The 16,589-nt window shown below is 40.0% G+C and overlaps 1 protein-coding gene across 1 annotated transcript in view; it reads right to left on the bottom strand.

Annotated features, from left to right (window-relative positions):
* Window positions 1-16,589, bottom strand: part of AKAP6 (A-kinase anchoring protein 6) — a 291,396-nt gene that overhangs the window by 106,230 nt on the left and 168,577 nt on the right. The window contains exon 9 of the mRNA XM_036243801.1: window positions 10,026-10,146. Coding sequence (XP_036099694.1) covers window positions 10,026-10,146 — 121 coding nt within the window. The remainder of the gene's footprint in view (window positions 1-10,025; window positions 10,147-16,589) is intronic.

Below are 16,589 nucleotides of genomic sequence, written 5' to 3'. Positions count from 1 at the left end.
CTCTATTCACTTCATTTTCCCTTCCCGTTGTCCTCCCATTTAAATTACATGTTAAAATTGACATTTACTTCAGTATCATTCTCCTAACCCCCCTATCAAATATCTGCATCTTTTTTTACCCCAAAGAAATAAATCCTAAGGATGGGGTTTAAGGCAATATGGCCATTTAGCAATAAAGACAGTTGAACGGAGGAATTCCCAATACTCCAAAAATGATGTCCCTTGGACAACAACAAATCTACCTCCCTTGAAAGTTAGACATAGCGCTCTGGCTGGTTTTGTTCAGTGGTTAGAGCGTCAGCCCAGGGACCAAAGAGTCTCAGGTTTGATTCCGGTCAAGGGCACGTACCTGGGTTGCAGTTTGGTCCCCGGACTGGTTGGGGTGATGCTGGAGGCAACTAATTGACGTGTCTCTCTCATATCAATGTTTCTCTCTCTCTCTCTTCCCGCCTCTCCTCCCTTCTTAATCTCCCACTCTGTCTGAAGATAAATGAAAAAAATATCTTCAGGTGAAGATTCAAAACAAAACAAAACATAAAGTTAGACATGGCAGTGGTGTGAGGACGAGAAGGTAGGAGGTTAATGAGTTTATTAGTGAAAGCACTATGGTTGAGCTCGCCCCAGGCTCACCGGCCTATTCTAAACAGGTACCGGGACTTCTTCTTCTTCTTCTTCTTTTTTTTTGGTACATGCTCCTAGCGGACACCAAACCAGGATACTTCAGTCCACAGGCCGATGCTTCAACCGCTGAACCAAATTGGCCAGGGCACTGGGCTTCTTTTGAAATAACTAAAACAGTATCTAGGTACCCTTCTAGCCCTACTTTTCTGCTTTAGAAATCTATGCATGAAATGCTAATAAGTTATAAAAACTAGAATGATTAATAAAGACAAAATATTTGGATGCAGTTGCACTTCCTTGTGGTTATCATTTTAATACCCAATGCCTTCCTGATGTACTTGCATGGGACATTAAACCTAACTGCATCCTTTTTACATCAAGACCTCTTTGTCATTGATAATGCTTGGTTTTTATCTTCAAACTTTCCCACTTAGAAAAACAACAACAAATAAACCCCAGTGTATAGCCTGGCTGTCTGTAAAGTTTAATCACACATCATATTTTTTTGGTCTAGCTTCAAACCAGATTAGCCCCACTATGAATATAACCGCTAAAGATAAGTAATTTAAAAATAGGAAATGCTAAAAAGTAGGTGAGGGACATTTCCATTAACTCACTGACCTGAAACACACACACAGTATCGAGCAGCTCAGGAGCCAAAGGTGGCAGCGAACCGAACGCCGGTTCTCACAAGGAATGTGAATGTTCCTCTAATTTATTTTATAAAACCAGAAGGAAATTTACAAATATGCGGGGTTAAGGCCAGATCTCTCAGCTCAACGTAGGAGGAAATGCTGCATATTCCCATCTAATTAAGCAAAAAGTCACTTTGCAAAAGTTAAAGGCTGAAATGTTTGCAATTTAATCCAAAATTTTATTAGCAAACTCTAACGATTATCCTGATTGCAATTAAAAGCTCCCAAACAGGTCAACTCATTTAGGTGCTATCTGTAATCATTTGGTTTTTAACATGATGGTTATTACTTATTACCCTGAAACCAAGCAGCGCAATGAGATATTGATTACTTTTAACCTTTAGATCCAAGGATTCAGGAAAGGTCAGAGGAGGGGAACACTCTTCCTTGGCTGGTGAACGTATAGCCTTCAGGAGAATTCAAATGATTCCCATTGGTCAAATAGATCCAAGATTAGTTTATTCTCTGGGCTGACAAGAAATGATGATGCTTTTAAAAATAACACCCAGCACGTATTTAGTGAAGTGTTACATTTATATAACCAATGGCCTCAAGATGTGCTTCACATCTCAGCAAATCTCAGGCTGTTAACCCTTTACCAAGGGAGCATCGTAGATAGAATGAGATATGAAATATAGTAGCTTCCATTGGAATAAACTCATCTCATTCAAGTAAGTTCTCTCCTAGATTCCAAAAGACTGAACACAATCACTGGTTCCCTGTTGGCCACTAGCATTTCTTTTGGTTTTCTTTTTCCATGACAACATTTAGAAATATTTTTCACATTTGTGCCACTGAAAAGCAATGAGTTCTAGGTAGGGTCCGGCAGAATTACGGGCAAGGGAAACATAACTATTATGTGTTAGATTAATTTGCAGAACACTTGGCATCATTATTGCCAAGTCGTCAAATTGTTCCAAGTTGTTCCGGAAGGTTGTTATTAATAGTATGTTTTCTGAGGAAAGTTCTGTCTACTTTTGGAACTGCATTTCTGTTGCCAAGGAAACTCCTTTAAGCACAGTTTTCTAGGAGCACACTGCTGCTTTTGTTTGCCCGTGTCCTATTCATATCATCTAAGTAAGCGTTTTACATGCCCCAGCTTCCCAAATGTGGAAGTTTTAGCCTATTTAAGTTGCTTTTTCAAACACAGTTAATGCTTGCTATGATTTCCCACTCCCCTTCTCCCCCCTCCTCTCTCCCCATCTCATCCAAAGCCCCTCTCCCCGCCTCCTTCCTTCTCCCAGCTCTTACTATTCAAGATTTATTTGCTTAAAACAGTTGCATTAGGGGAGAGAGTTTTCACAAGTTTTGGATACATCAACTTCAATTTGAATAATAATTCCATAGGTTGCAGCGGTAGTCCTCCAAGTGTTAATTGTCTTTTCACTCTAAAATTAATGTAGTCATTTCCTCCTGACTCCTCTACCCCATTTATTGAAGTGCCGAGGAAAACATGTCATTGAGTCCGGAGCCAGCCCTGTTGTTGTGAGGAAGCGTGGTCACATGGCCCATCCCTGCCAAAAGGAGGGCCCTGAGAAAAGGTGACAAAGACAGTGATTTCCTGTCAGCAAAGAGTACGACAGGGCTGTCTAGAAGTGATGCAAATGAGGGGAACTTTCCCCACGGCCTGTTTGATCCGCTGCAGGCCAGAGCAGGCCGGCCAGGGAGGGAGAGCAGCGGGGATAATGCGGCAGAGGCAGCCCGAGAGCCAGCGCACCTCCGGACAGTAGCTGACCGCGGAGACACGCAGGCCGGCGGGCCTCGTCCTGGCCCCGCTGCACCCGGAGCCAACGCGGCGCACTCCTCTCTTAACGGCCTTTTTCAAAAAAGTGACTCAAATCGGAATTATAGGCTCCAGCACGAACAATGTTTTATATATCGTTCAGAAACCATACCCAGCTCCTTTTTCCTCTAAATATTTAAAAGAAAAAATATATATTCAAATATTCATAGCAAGCACGGATTCATCAAAGCTCAAATGAATATGACGGGTAATCTAAGGACTTTGGGAACTTGAATAAAAATGGGACAACAAACTCATTTCTAGGCAGCAGTGGAGACAGCCTAGGGTTTCCCGTTCTGCTTTAAAAATGACTAGATAATATTATTTGAAATATTATAATGATTTAAAGCATATTCTTCTTATCTTAATGGAGTTTTAATCTAACATACAATTAGGCTCTACAATTAATCTACTGAGAAGAGGTAAAAAATTATTATTAGGTTCTTGTGCCTGATATATCTGGTACGTTTTTACCTTGACTGCTTTGATAACTAGTAATTTCCTTCATTTTGGATAATCAAGGTAGGGGATTTTGGTACAGATTTCCAACATAAGGCCTAATTAACAGAATTTAATTTTTTTTTGATGTGTACTTCTACTCTACATACCAATAGGTGAAATTATTTTTTAAAAAGTTAATGGATTTTCTCCTATTTTAAGTCTAGCTACTGTGGCTTGGACTATGAACAAGCCTAGTGTTATATTTTTAGGAGCGCAAGTTCAGTCATAAAGGTATCAAGCCACATCTGAAATTATTTAGATCAAGCTGGGCCAGAACAAAATAAAAAGAACTATTATAGAGGGTTGAAATTTGTGGATTTATAAAATATAGGGATAGCATGATTAATCTGTTTTCTATGATTGGCTCATAGCTATGACAACATTATTTTGGCATCAAGAGTTATAAAATAACAAGTCAACTGGATCACATTTTTCTTCTCTTACACTACATTTCTTATTCCCCAGAATTTCTAACCCTATTCCTTGCACAAGTTTCTTTTTAAAGTCGTAATGCTTGTTTTTAAATACACACTCAAATTCTCCAAAGTACCATTTTCTCCTTTAAAACTTACCCCTTTCTCATTTTTTTCCTGAAACAATTCTTTTCATCGTTTATATTCTTTTTATTTGTTTGTGTTTGTGTTTTAGTGTTTTCTTATCTATTCATTCATCTACCCATGATTTTAATTTATTTCTCTACCCTTTTTTGTTTGGTTAACTCTGTATTGATTAATTTTAACTGCTCTCCTTTTTCTTCAATGCTTATATTTCTCTCTCACTTTACTAATATCCTCTTCTTTTCCAATATATAATACTGATATTCTCTTTTATTAATTCCACCTGGCTAAACTATCACCAAGCGGAGCAACCTTTGGGTGAGCACTGTGCTCAAAGGCTCTATACACATTACCTGGCAACAGTCAGAGAAAAAGAATTAGTTTGCTTGTTAGAAGAATTATGTTTAGAAATTTACTTGTAAGAACTACCGTGGTTAGACATTTCTCTACTGTACCACTCTAACCCCTTATATAAAAAATACTAAAAGAAAATGTTTTCATATCTAAGTGTCAAAATAAACTTAATTTCTTCAAAGAAAGTGTGACTTTTTTCCTTGTGGAAAATGAATATTTCGCAATTGAGCATATTTCCCTCATTGTTTCCACTACCAGAAAACCCAGGATAAAATGTTGGGTCTTCTTTAGTAACCATATAGAACCTTACAGTGTATGTCCTACATATTGACTCCTCACAGAAACAGACTAATCTTTGTATATTTTTCCCAGTTTTAATTTATATGTATACTTTAAAATATTTGCATTACTTTCCTGTGAATTCTCATAGACAACCTCAAATCCACAGCAGAGTAAATATGTAATTAATCTATACAGAGCACTGTATCATGCAAAATGAGTGTTTCTTTTCCCTTTGCACACAGGACATATTTATATAATACTGATACCAATGGAGAAAGAGAGAGGATATTTGCATTTTTCCCATAAAAGCAGAACTATATGACTAACTAATCCTCAAAATTAAATATAAAATCTTCGGTATAAATTCCTTGAAAGTATGCAGGTCTTAGTTAAAGTGGCTACTAATTTCATATTATTTTTAAGCTGGAAGGGTTATTTTTAACCCCTTAAAAATCATATAATCCAATATTTTATTGATGAGGAACAGCTAAGCCATTCACTCAAGAAACAAATTTATAAATACGGTGTTTTAGTGAGCTTCATACTATCTGGAAACAGCCCTTGTTCAACTATCACAATAATCACCAGACTGCAACTTGAAAATTTGGCCCTTGAAGTTAACCCTTGGACTCTGGAACCCCACACCCATCCAGGATCGCTAGGGGTACTGTCATCTGTGCTCTGCAGATGACAGAACAGGCGGTGCTGGGTGGCAAGGTGAGGGCCCTGACCGGGCACGCCTTGAAGCAGTGAGTCAGCTGTGTCTGTGGCGGAGGACGCGGCGGCAGCAGCCACCGCCTGAAGAGATGCTTCCAGGACACTCCGTTTATAAAATGTACAGGATGGGGGAGGAGGTGTCTAGAGCTTCCCTGAGCCCCAGAAAAATGCCACCTTTGATCTGTAGAAAGGAAAAAAAAAATGGAGCTTTTCCTTTGCAAGTGGGTTTTAAATATTTCTCCATTAATAGTTAATGCACATCAAGACCAGCAGAGTGACAGATCCCTGTGATTGCGAATTCTGGCTTCGTAAGTCTAGTACAAATAGGAGCTGAACTTTCAAAACCACGGTGGTTACTTTTCACAAATTAAATTGTCCTACTTAAAAAGGTAAGAAGGAAAAAAAAAAAGTGAGGGAATGGGAACAAATTCTCTTTTGAGGTGATTTTTAGGTTGAGGAAGAAAAAAATGAAATATTTCCCAGGCTGACAATACTGCCAATATTTATTAAAAATAGGTACGGTAGGTCCCGATTTGGAGGTTGGGCAAGACAGAGAAGGGGGAAGGAAAGATATTGGGAGTAAGGCTCACTGTCTCTAAAGAAGAAACTATATTTAAGGGAATGGTTAATTAAAAAAAAATTTTTTTTTCTGTTTTGATTTTTTTTAGAGAGAGAGGGGAGGGAAGAAGGAGAGAGACGTAGAAACATGGATGAGGAGACATCGACGTCCGCCTCCTGCATGCCCCTCACTGGGGATCAGGTCCGCAACCTGGGCAAGTGCCCTGACCGGGAATCGAACCGGTGACCTCTTGCTGCATTGGGTTGACGCTCAACCACTGAGCCACACCAGCCGGGTAGAAGTGGTTAATTTTTAATAAGAATTAGGTTGCTCTTAGCACCCTGCAGTGTTAAATTAGTTAGAAAGAAAATGGTCTTAAATTTCTAACAATCTGAAAATAACAAAAAACGGTTTAAACAAATAAACACACAAAAACACTTTACAGCCCACTGTAATATTAAGGTTCAAAATTATGTCAGTTTGTATGAGTGTGTTCTTTGCTGGTTTAATCCATTTCTTTTCCTGTATAAGTTCCTTGGATAGCCAGCTAGTTTGGGGTAACCAAGACCTTGCAACAGGCGCCCCACTCAGGAGTTCTGCTGAATGAATAGTCGGGGTATTTGCCTGTAGTTCCGTATCTAGGAGTTAAGGTCAGATGATTTTCTAGCAGAGACCAGAATATGAAACAAACAGGTAAAGTCAGGAAGTTAGTATCTAAAGTCAAGGAGGTAGCGCCTAAAAATCTTTACTGTCACCGAGCAGCGTCTCACTATATTTTCTCTAACCCAACATTTCCAAATGTGGACCTGGAGGATCAGCCTAGGACTGTGCAATGAATGCACAATGTACCAGGTGCTTTCCTCAACAACACAGAGAAGACAAGTGCAAGGCATTGTCCCTGCTGTTACATCAGTGTTTCAAGAAATGAAGATGAGGTAGACAGGTTGAGAGGGACTGAAAATGCTGTAAAATGGGTTGGGTGTCCTGTTGAGTTGACACAATGTTGGGGAAAATAAATAGCAAAGGTCCAGTAGCAAAAGGGATAGTCCCACAAACTAACAAAAATGTGTTTTATCCCACATGTCAGTGGTGCTCTTGATGAGAAAGGTTACTAAGGCACTGGCAGCTTTCAGAGCCAAAAAGTGTGAAGATTAAAACTGATTAAGGTGGTCCCAGTGGTACTGAGGGCTGGGAAGGCCTGGGGACCAAGGGAAAGCTGGGCTCTTTCAGGAGTCTCCGTGATCAACAGGCTCCAGCCTCCCGCCCCCATGGCATCGGTTCAGTGAAATCCTGAAGAAGCAGCTTACAACAGAGGAATGGGACACGGAAATGGGAATTCTTGGCAACTACCTGAAATTAATTCTCCTTCATCAGCTTTTCTAATTCAGAAGCCACCCCAAGTTCTAAATTACTCCTCAGTCTATCTCCTCAGGATTGATTTGGAAGTTTCCAAACCTCTGGAATAATATACAGAGAAACTCGACAAACCTGTAGCACCTACCCTTGGTTTCTAACTCAGTCTTTTAATATTGCTTATAAGCCAAATGCAAAGTGAGTGCTAATCTGATAAACAGATACTTTGAACACCTAAAAGCAAAAAAAAAAAAAGATGACAAGACATGAGTCACAAATCAAGAAACCCAGAAGAAAAACGTTCGGAAAAATACTACAACCCAGAAGTATTGAGGGGGCGTTAAAATGGCCTTCGATATGTCAGAATGAGACTTCTCAGGCAGAGAGCCCTTACAAGGAAACCACAAGAAAAAGAAGACTGTATTTTTTGTTCAGTGGTTTCCTATTAATTGTGATGTAAATTATATGGATGTGATTTTGACAAAGAATAGCACTGTTTCTGAAAAAATAGCGGTTTATGTGCAAAATACAAAATGCATCAGGAAGAAAAAAGTTTTTTGGCAGCATGCGTGTAATAAAATCTGAGATAACAGCTTACGATTAGGTAATTTTTGTATTCTTTTTTCCAGTGTGGCTCAATTTTTAATCTTAAGCCTTAGGAATCAAACAAATATTTTGTATCACAAATTAATATAGATTTATAGGCATTTTTCATATGTAATTCTTGACCCTGACATAAAATGTAAAATCACCTAGCTCTGTTCACATCAGGTTGAGATTGTTTCTCTAACCATGTGTTATGCCAGAAGATATATTCCTAGTCTGTTGTTAATATGGACAGCCACCCATACAGGAAACAGCTAATAGTCAACAAACTCGATTCACGTTAGACAGAATTCCTTTTTTTATTCTCTAGACTGTGATCCTGGAATGAGCTTTATGGTGGGTCTTATGTTCGTACACCAATGAGCAGCAGGCCGAGGCTTCAACAGAAGAGGTCGTGTTCTGATATTAGAATACTGGCACACATTAGACATTTATATGTTTTTATTGTTGTTGTCATGATTTTTAAAAATCTTTATTGTTGGAAGTATTACAGAAGTTCCCCCCGACCCTTTTCCCCAAATTCTTTCTTTCTTATTTATTTTTATCCTCACTCGAGGACATTTTTTGTATTTATCTTCAGATACAGCAGGAGGGAGAGAGGGGGGAAGAGAGAGAGAGAAACATCGGTGTGAGAGAGACACATTGACTGGTTGTCACCCACATGACCCCAACCGGGGCTGGGGACAAACTGCAACCGAGGTACATGCCCTTAGTGGGAACCGAACCCAGGACTCTCTGGTCCGCGGGCTGACGCTCTAACCACTGAGCCAAATCTGCCAGGGCTTCCCCAAATTCTTTAGAGAGTAAAATACCACAATTTGCTGAGTCCCTTGGGAGCTTACTTCTTCTCTTAACCAAAATGATTCCCAGGGTACGCTAGTTAAAGTGGACCAGACCCTGAAAAAAATACAAATAAATATTTCTCTTTAGAGGAGGGAAAAAGTTAAAATATTAAATTAAGGTAACTTGAAATGATAAAGATTGAAGAAGAAAGAAGACAACTTTTGTTTGACCTTGAATGTACTTCTTATTCTATAAGAAATTTTAAAAAGCTAGAGGGTAGTTGTTTCTTGTCATTATACTGTTGCTGATTCTGTGGTTAGTTATTAATTTTATTTTTTATGATTCACAATCTGCTCTTTGAAATATGCCATATGCTCAAAGCAATTCAAGGATGACAACTGTCAGAATTACTCCAATAAAAATTGCCTAAATGAGGAAGATTTACTACAGTCTGATATTTCAGTGGAAAGTCCCTCTACCCTCCCCAGTAGCTTTTTCAGACACTGTGAATCTTGCAACCATTTTTTCCGTCAAAATCACAGGGCTGTTTTGTAAGAACTTCTAAGACGATTGAAGTGGAATTGGTGAAACACACTGGGCTAAGGGTGAATTAGTAGACATGGAAAACAATACAGATAGTTATTAGATGGATTGCCTGCAATCAATATGTGAGTTCCAAGCCAGTTTTCTTAAATCACACGCAAATGTATCGACTTAGTATGACAACGTCTGCTCTGTGTATCACTAATAAACATTAAATTGGACAAGCCCTGTACCCTGCAAGCTGCAAGCCAAACCGAAGGCACGTGTGTTTGTTTTTTCTCTGGGAAGATCTGAGGGGTGGATAGAAGCTACCTGAGTACTCCAATCAAAACACATTTTGCTAAATGCTACCAGTCCGTTTACCCTTCATTTTGTTTCAGTCTATGTATTAATGCAGTTTCATTTATTGCTATTCATCTTGAAGATAAATCTTTGTCCTTCTATAGAATTACACCAAATAGAATGTGATAAAGGGAACTTTCTTGCAATTATGATGTCGGTACAGCCTGTCAGCACACAAGGGATGGAAATGAGTTTGGGGACAGGGAAGAGAATTCTAATAGACACCATGATACATACAATGAACGCAAAGATATCCTGTGAGAGAGAGAGACTTGTCAGGCTAATCAGATCTTCCACAGCAAGGTAAAAGCAAGAAGGGTAGCTCTAACCTTGTAAAGATGCTGCTGCTGCTCCTCTGACATCATCAGGTCGTGGCTGTCCATCACGAGGGACTCCATGTCAATCAGCCAATCCCAGAGCTCCTGATACTCTGAATCAAAATCCAGAAGCCTGAAGATAAGACACAAAATGTATTATGCATAAATGCAGTGTAGTTGTTAAAAATCTCATATTAGAATAATATATTCTTGAAAACCCATGATGTTCCTAGGCGATCCCTATAAAAAGAGCAGGAAAAAAATTCTCTGTGTGGTAACACAGTGGGCAAAAGAGGAACTCAAGCTTGTGACATAGCCACTTCTTAGATTTCGAAATCATAACATGTAATTTCGGTGCTCGTACCTGAGACATATTATCATGGCAATTTCCATTTGCTAACCCTTTCTGAAGACTTGTAGCACTTGAACAAGAGAACTACTACCACATCCTTGAAAAAGAACACTGTCACATTTAACAGGCTCAGAAGTGGTGGGTCACTGCTGTAGGAAGGTTACGTGGTTCAGAATTTGGGGTTAGAACAGTACCCTCAGAATTCAAACCTCTTTGTCATCTACTAGATTTCCCATAGATACTACATCCCAATAGACTAATGATTAGGAATACTAATTTAACTATTTTCTCTACAATAATCATAATTGACTATTATATCCGAAATAAAATTTTCACTGGGAAGAGGCTCAATCATTTATCTGTCCCTCTGCTGTCTACCTGCCTATCTCTGCAAACATATATCCTACATTTACTGTCATGGATGAGTAGGCAGCATTTCAGCTTAACACTCAGAGATAGGCTTGAGTGACTCTGGTAAGCCAGTGAGAACCAGGGGCAGATCCAGTATTAGACAGGTGTTCCCCACAGACATGTAGGAAACAAAGGTAAGGACAGGAAGTCAAAACAATGAATCTTTGAATAGGCAGCAATCATTAAAATTCAAAGGAGGATCACTATGGTTTTCAACAAAATAAATCATTAGAATAAGGAGCTTAAAAGGATTAATGTGATTCTCTATTGAAAGCCCGGTGAATAAGTAAAGCCCAGATTCTTCTAAAACACTGTGATCAGAAAATGAAAGTACAGATGAAAAACTATGACTTTCTCCTTCCCCACAAAACTCATCCCCCTAAAAGAAATCCTAGAATCCTGTCAAACTCTAACTGAATAAAACCCTACCTGGCCTTCTGGTCAAGAAGCGTGTAGGTAAGTGCGGTACTCATATCCTCCCACAACCACATCAAAATTACAACTAAACTACAGGAAAGTCATCATTCAGAACCACCTAAAATCTAGCTGAACAGAAGTCCTACAACTAAGAATATAACAAAGAAGCCACGCTGAGACTGGTAGGAGGGGAGGAGATGTGGAATAGACTGTTCCCACACCCACATGTAGTGGATAAAAATTGGGAGGGATATCTCAGCTGTGGAGGGGACCCCTGAGAAATGAGGGGTCCCAACCCCACACCAGCCCAGGGTTTCAGTGCCAGGAAGAGAAGTCCCCATAATTTCTGGCTGTAAAAACCAGCAGCGATTGTGGCTGGGTGAGACATAGGGCTGTGGAGTCCCAGGCAGTTCCTCTTAAAGGGCCTGTGCATGGACTTCCTCAGACTCTCTCCCTCTGAGCTCCAGCACTGGGACAGCAGCTTAAAAGGCACCAGGGAAATATGGGAGGAACTGAATTGTTAGGCATCAGGGCAAGTGCTGGCAGAGACCATCGTTCCTTTTCAGAGACCTCCCCCAACAGAGCCAGCAGGAGGCACCATATCTGAGTCTCCATCAACCGGGTTATCACAGTTTGCCTCGTGCTGGTGATTCCCTGAGACCCTACCCCACATAACTTGTGGGCCCACCCAAACCAACTTATGGGCTGACCCAAGTTGTTTCAAGTGGTTTTTCCATATTAATGGCCTGTCTTGGCTCATGCTTTAGACTTTCCTAAAATCTCTCAAACAAGCAGCCCCTGGCCACCATGTGCCCTAAACCTTTCTTTATGTGGCCTCGGGCCTGGCACTAGTGGCCCCTGGCCTTGGTTTGCATGTTGGCCTCTTCTAGGCACCTCCAAGCCCAGCATAAGTAGCAACTATCTGCAGATCACTTTGTAGCTTATGCTGGGTGGCCCCAGGCAGAATGCAGGTGCTGGCTGACCTTGGCCTGCACCTCTTTGGAGGATCCAGGGCCAGTACACCCAGTGGACAGCTTCAGACACCATCAAGGCACCATCCAACCACCTCCACAAATGACACACTCAAAGGACAGACTCAGCAAGCATAAGAGCCCCACTGAAGTAAGTCCTATTCTGTGGGGTCGGCGCCTGCACAGCTGATCCTCCACCATGGTTGAAGCCAGTCCTTGCAACCAATTGGCGTGGAAGTAAATGCCTCCCATTGAAGTGCCAACAGCAATCAAGGCTCAACTACAACAGTAGAGTACACAGCCCACACAGGGGTTGCTCCCAGAGTGCCCATTTCAGAAAGGCTGTGTCACTGGACCCTACAGGACACCTACTACATAAGTTTACTTTACCAAGCCTGGGCGATATAACAGCTCTATCCAATACATAGGAACAAACACAGGGAGGCTGCCAATATAAGGACACAAAGAAACAGGTCCCAACTGAAAGAACAGAACAAAATTTAGAAAAGGAACTAAACAAAATGGAGACAAGCAATCAACTAGACGCAGAGTTCAACACACTGGCTATAAGAATGCTCAGTGAATTTAGGGGAAGAGTAGATGAACTTAGTAAGAACTTTAACAAAGAGATAGGAAACATTAAAATGAAACTAGAAACCATAAAAAGGAACCAGTCAGAAATGAAGAATACACTAACTGAAATGAAAAATATATTACAAGGATTCAACAGAGGAGTAGATGAAGCAAAGAATCAAATCACAGATTTGGAAGATAAGGAAGCAGAAAACACCCAATCAGAACAGCAAAAATAAAAAAAATGAGAAAAATATAAAAAGCCTTCAAGCATACCAACATTCTCATCAAGGGTATGCCTGAAGAAGAAGAAAGAGCAAGAAGTTGAAAACCTATGTGAAAAAATGACAGAAAACTTCCCTAACCTGGTGAAGGAAATAGATATACAAGTCCAGGAAGCTGAACTGATGAGTGCCAAACAAGATGAACCCAAAGAGGCCCACACCAAGACACATCATAATTAAAATGCAAAAGGTTCAAGACAAAGAGAGAATCTTAAAAGCAGCAAAACAAAAGCAGTTAGTTACCTACAAGGGAGCTCCCATAAGACCGTCAGCTGATTCCGCAACAGAAGCTTTGAAGGCCAGAGGAATTGGCAAAAAATATTCAAAGTGATGAAAAGCAAGGAGCCACAACCCAAATTACTCTACCCAGCAAAGCTATCATTTAGAGTTGAAGGACATATAAAGAGCTTCCCAGATAAGAAAAAGCTAACAGAGTTCATCATCACCAAACTAGTATTTCATGAAATGTTGAGGGTCTTTTTGAAGAAGAAGAAGAAACAAAAGATAAGAAAATATAAATAATAAAATGACAATAAATATACATATCTATCTTCAACCGAATCTAAAAAACTAAATAAATGAACAAACAGAACAGAAACAGACTCACAGATACAGAGAACAGACTGATGGTTGCCAAATGGGATGGGGGTTTGAAGGATGATTAAAAAAGGAGAAGAGATTAAGAAGCATAAATTGGTAGTTACAGAGTAGTCACAGGGATGTAAAGTACAGCATAAGGAATGTAGTCAATAACACTGTAATAACTATGTATGGTGTCAGATGGGTACAAAATTTATCAGGAAGATCACTTAGTAAGTAATATAATGCCTAACCAGTGGATTGTATACCTGAAACTAATATGCTATAGTATGTCACCTGTAATTGAAAAATGTAAAATAATAATTAATTAATTTTTTAAAAACCTATCCATACCAGTGAAGCAGCAGCCTCGGAATGAATCTGCATTTATCAAGTGAGTGTCTTATTACCACCTTATTGATGTCTCTATACTGTATATTAAATGATTGCTTTCTAAGAAAATGAACATCCACTTTTCATAACTTACAACTTAATAGATCTGTCAAAAAAAATTAAGGTGTGTCTGGTGATGGAAGACTAGACTTAGAAATGCCTATTTTATTTTAATTACTTTACCATAATTATAAAGATCCTTGATTAGGACCATAAGCACCCAAGGGAAGGATCGTCATTGGCTAACATTAATAAATGTTTACTGAATGCCGATGATGGTTACAGCGGATGAAGCCAACACCTTCAGTAAGGCTATGGTGGCCTAGGGCAGTGCTTCTCAAATTTTAATGTGCATAGGGCATAGCTGAAGATCTCATTCAGATGGTCCTGAACCAGTAGTTCTAGGGTGGGGCCTGAGATTCTACATTTCTAACAAATGTCAGCAACTGCCAATGCCGTTGGTCATGGACCTCACGTTGAATGGCAAGGACTTGCAGCACACATGTAAAACCAATTATACATTTCAAAATACTAAAAAACAAACAAACAAACCAAAAAAAAAACAGTGACAGAGAGAAATAAACCATCAGGCTTTCTTCTTCAACTTTGTGATTAGTAAAGAATGACTAATAAGCATTTGTTCATATGACAGGTACAATGATTTAGAAATACCTCCTCAATTATGGTCATCGCTTCTCTCTCCTTGTACCCTCCCATATTTTAACCATAAAAACAAGGGAAAGGTGGAATGCCACTCTCTAACTTGGGAGAGTATGATTCAGTGGGATAGTAAAAGGAAAGGGGAAAGGAAGGAAAAAGCTCAGCCCTTCCATCTTAGTAAACGTGGGGTATAAGAAGGAAATAAAGGCGAGAAGAACATGGGCTCAGATGTGTGTCCTCCACTGCCTGGACTAGGACCTACAGAAAAGACCTTTGAGACAGGTTGAAGGGAAACCCAAAAGTGCAAGGATGTCAGCTCTACTTCCCACTAGGAAGTCTGGAAAGAGATCACCATATTCAGTGTCCTCACAATAACCTGCAGAGGGGATGCTGCAGTCAGAGATCTGTGGCCAGGACTCCCTTTGCCACCCTGTTCTCTCAAGCCCCTCCCCCAAGGTTTCTGGAAGTTCAGCTGGTGTACTTGGCAGAACCACTGCCCAATGACCTCCAAGGGGAGCAGGGGAAGGGGTGTGCTCTGAAGCCAGACCTCAGAGAGTTAGTAGGACCAGTGAGGGCTGAGATGAGCCTTTAAAATCAGGAAATACCTCCTGACCAAGCCAAGAAATAACACAGTCATAGTCCTTTGTGGGAGGCAACCTCATAATGTCCAGGACAAGACTCATTTCAATGAACCCAGCCAGTCTGCACTCATGGACCACATTAAGACAGGGGACCTTACTGCATCCCAGAATCACAAGGTCATGTAAGCCCCCTATATGATATTTTGGACAATATTCTTGTCCAAAAGAAGGGAGAATAGGAAATCTAAAAAACAGCATTCATCCCAAGAGCAATTCCTTAAAGAGAATGTTAATTTATTAGGGGAGACTATAATAAGCACTGTGTTTAAGAGCCTGAACTTAAAGCAAGTTTTTTTCTTGCTTTACCAGGAAAGTATGTGTCTCATAAAAATTATCAATCAGTAAGAGAAAATAAAAAGCCTGTTTTTTTTCCCCCATATGTTTATGATAAAAGAAACTTTGATTATAGCTAAACCATTAAAGGGCAAGGGATGAATTTATTTTTCTATCCCTGGTGCTCACCATAGTACCTGGTGAGTGATGATGACTGAGTATCAATAATAAACCCAAAAACTTTAGTAGGGCTAGGATGACTCCAGAACAGGCAGACACAGAGATAGTAGCATCTCCTCGCCAAAGGCCAGTTCCAAAGCAATGAGTGCACGGCAGGCTTCCTCCCTCGTTCTGAAGGTGGGATTTTGCCTTCGGTATAAGAAAATGGCACATTTGCTTCCTTAGAATGCTTAGAGGCAGTAGATTCTCAGTTCATCTGAGGTGCCTTCCTATTTCTTTTACCTCCTCCCCCTTTCTCTAGTGAAAAATTAAAGGAGATTTAGAAATCGATTTTAAACGAATGAAAAATAGACACGGGATGATCAGATGTTCAGAACAATGGACACATTTCCAGTGGCTCTTTCCTATGCCTTTATATCCATTTAGCTGCTCCCTCCTAGTCCTCTTCTTACAGAACAAAAGCCATTTCTTCTCTTTAAATGCACCTCAGGCTCCTTCTCGGAAAGTCTACCCTGCAGACCTGCAAATGGTGAATAAACCCAACACAGGTCCTGTACTCATTCTTTCTCCAGTCGAATCTATTTCCATCCCAGCTGAGAATATTTAGGCTTGAGTTTGTGAAATACAGGAAGCGCTTTGGTTCCATGATGTTGTTTCACTAGTGTAGAATCAGCACCGGCGTTTTCCAAACAACAAATTCTCATGAGGTTCAAACACTGAAGACACAAACATTTTTTTACAGCATTTGTGTCTGATTTCAGATTCTTGGCCATGTGTTCATTCACAGCTTAAAAAAGACCAGACAGTTTCCTAAATTTAGTGAAATCAAATATATAACTTTG

This window comes from Molossus molossus, unplaced genomic scaffold (assembly GCF_014108415.1).
Source record: "Molossus molossus isolate mMolMol1 unplaced genomic scaffold, mMolMol1.p scaffold_m16_p_1, whole genome shotgun sequence".
In the NCBI taxonomy this organism is placed as follows: domain Eukaryota; kingdom Metazoa; phylum Chordata; class Mammalia; order Chiroptera; family Molossidae; genus Molossus; species Molossus molossus.
This window is presented reverse-complemented; position numbering and strand designations above follow the sequence as displayed.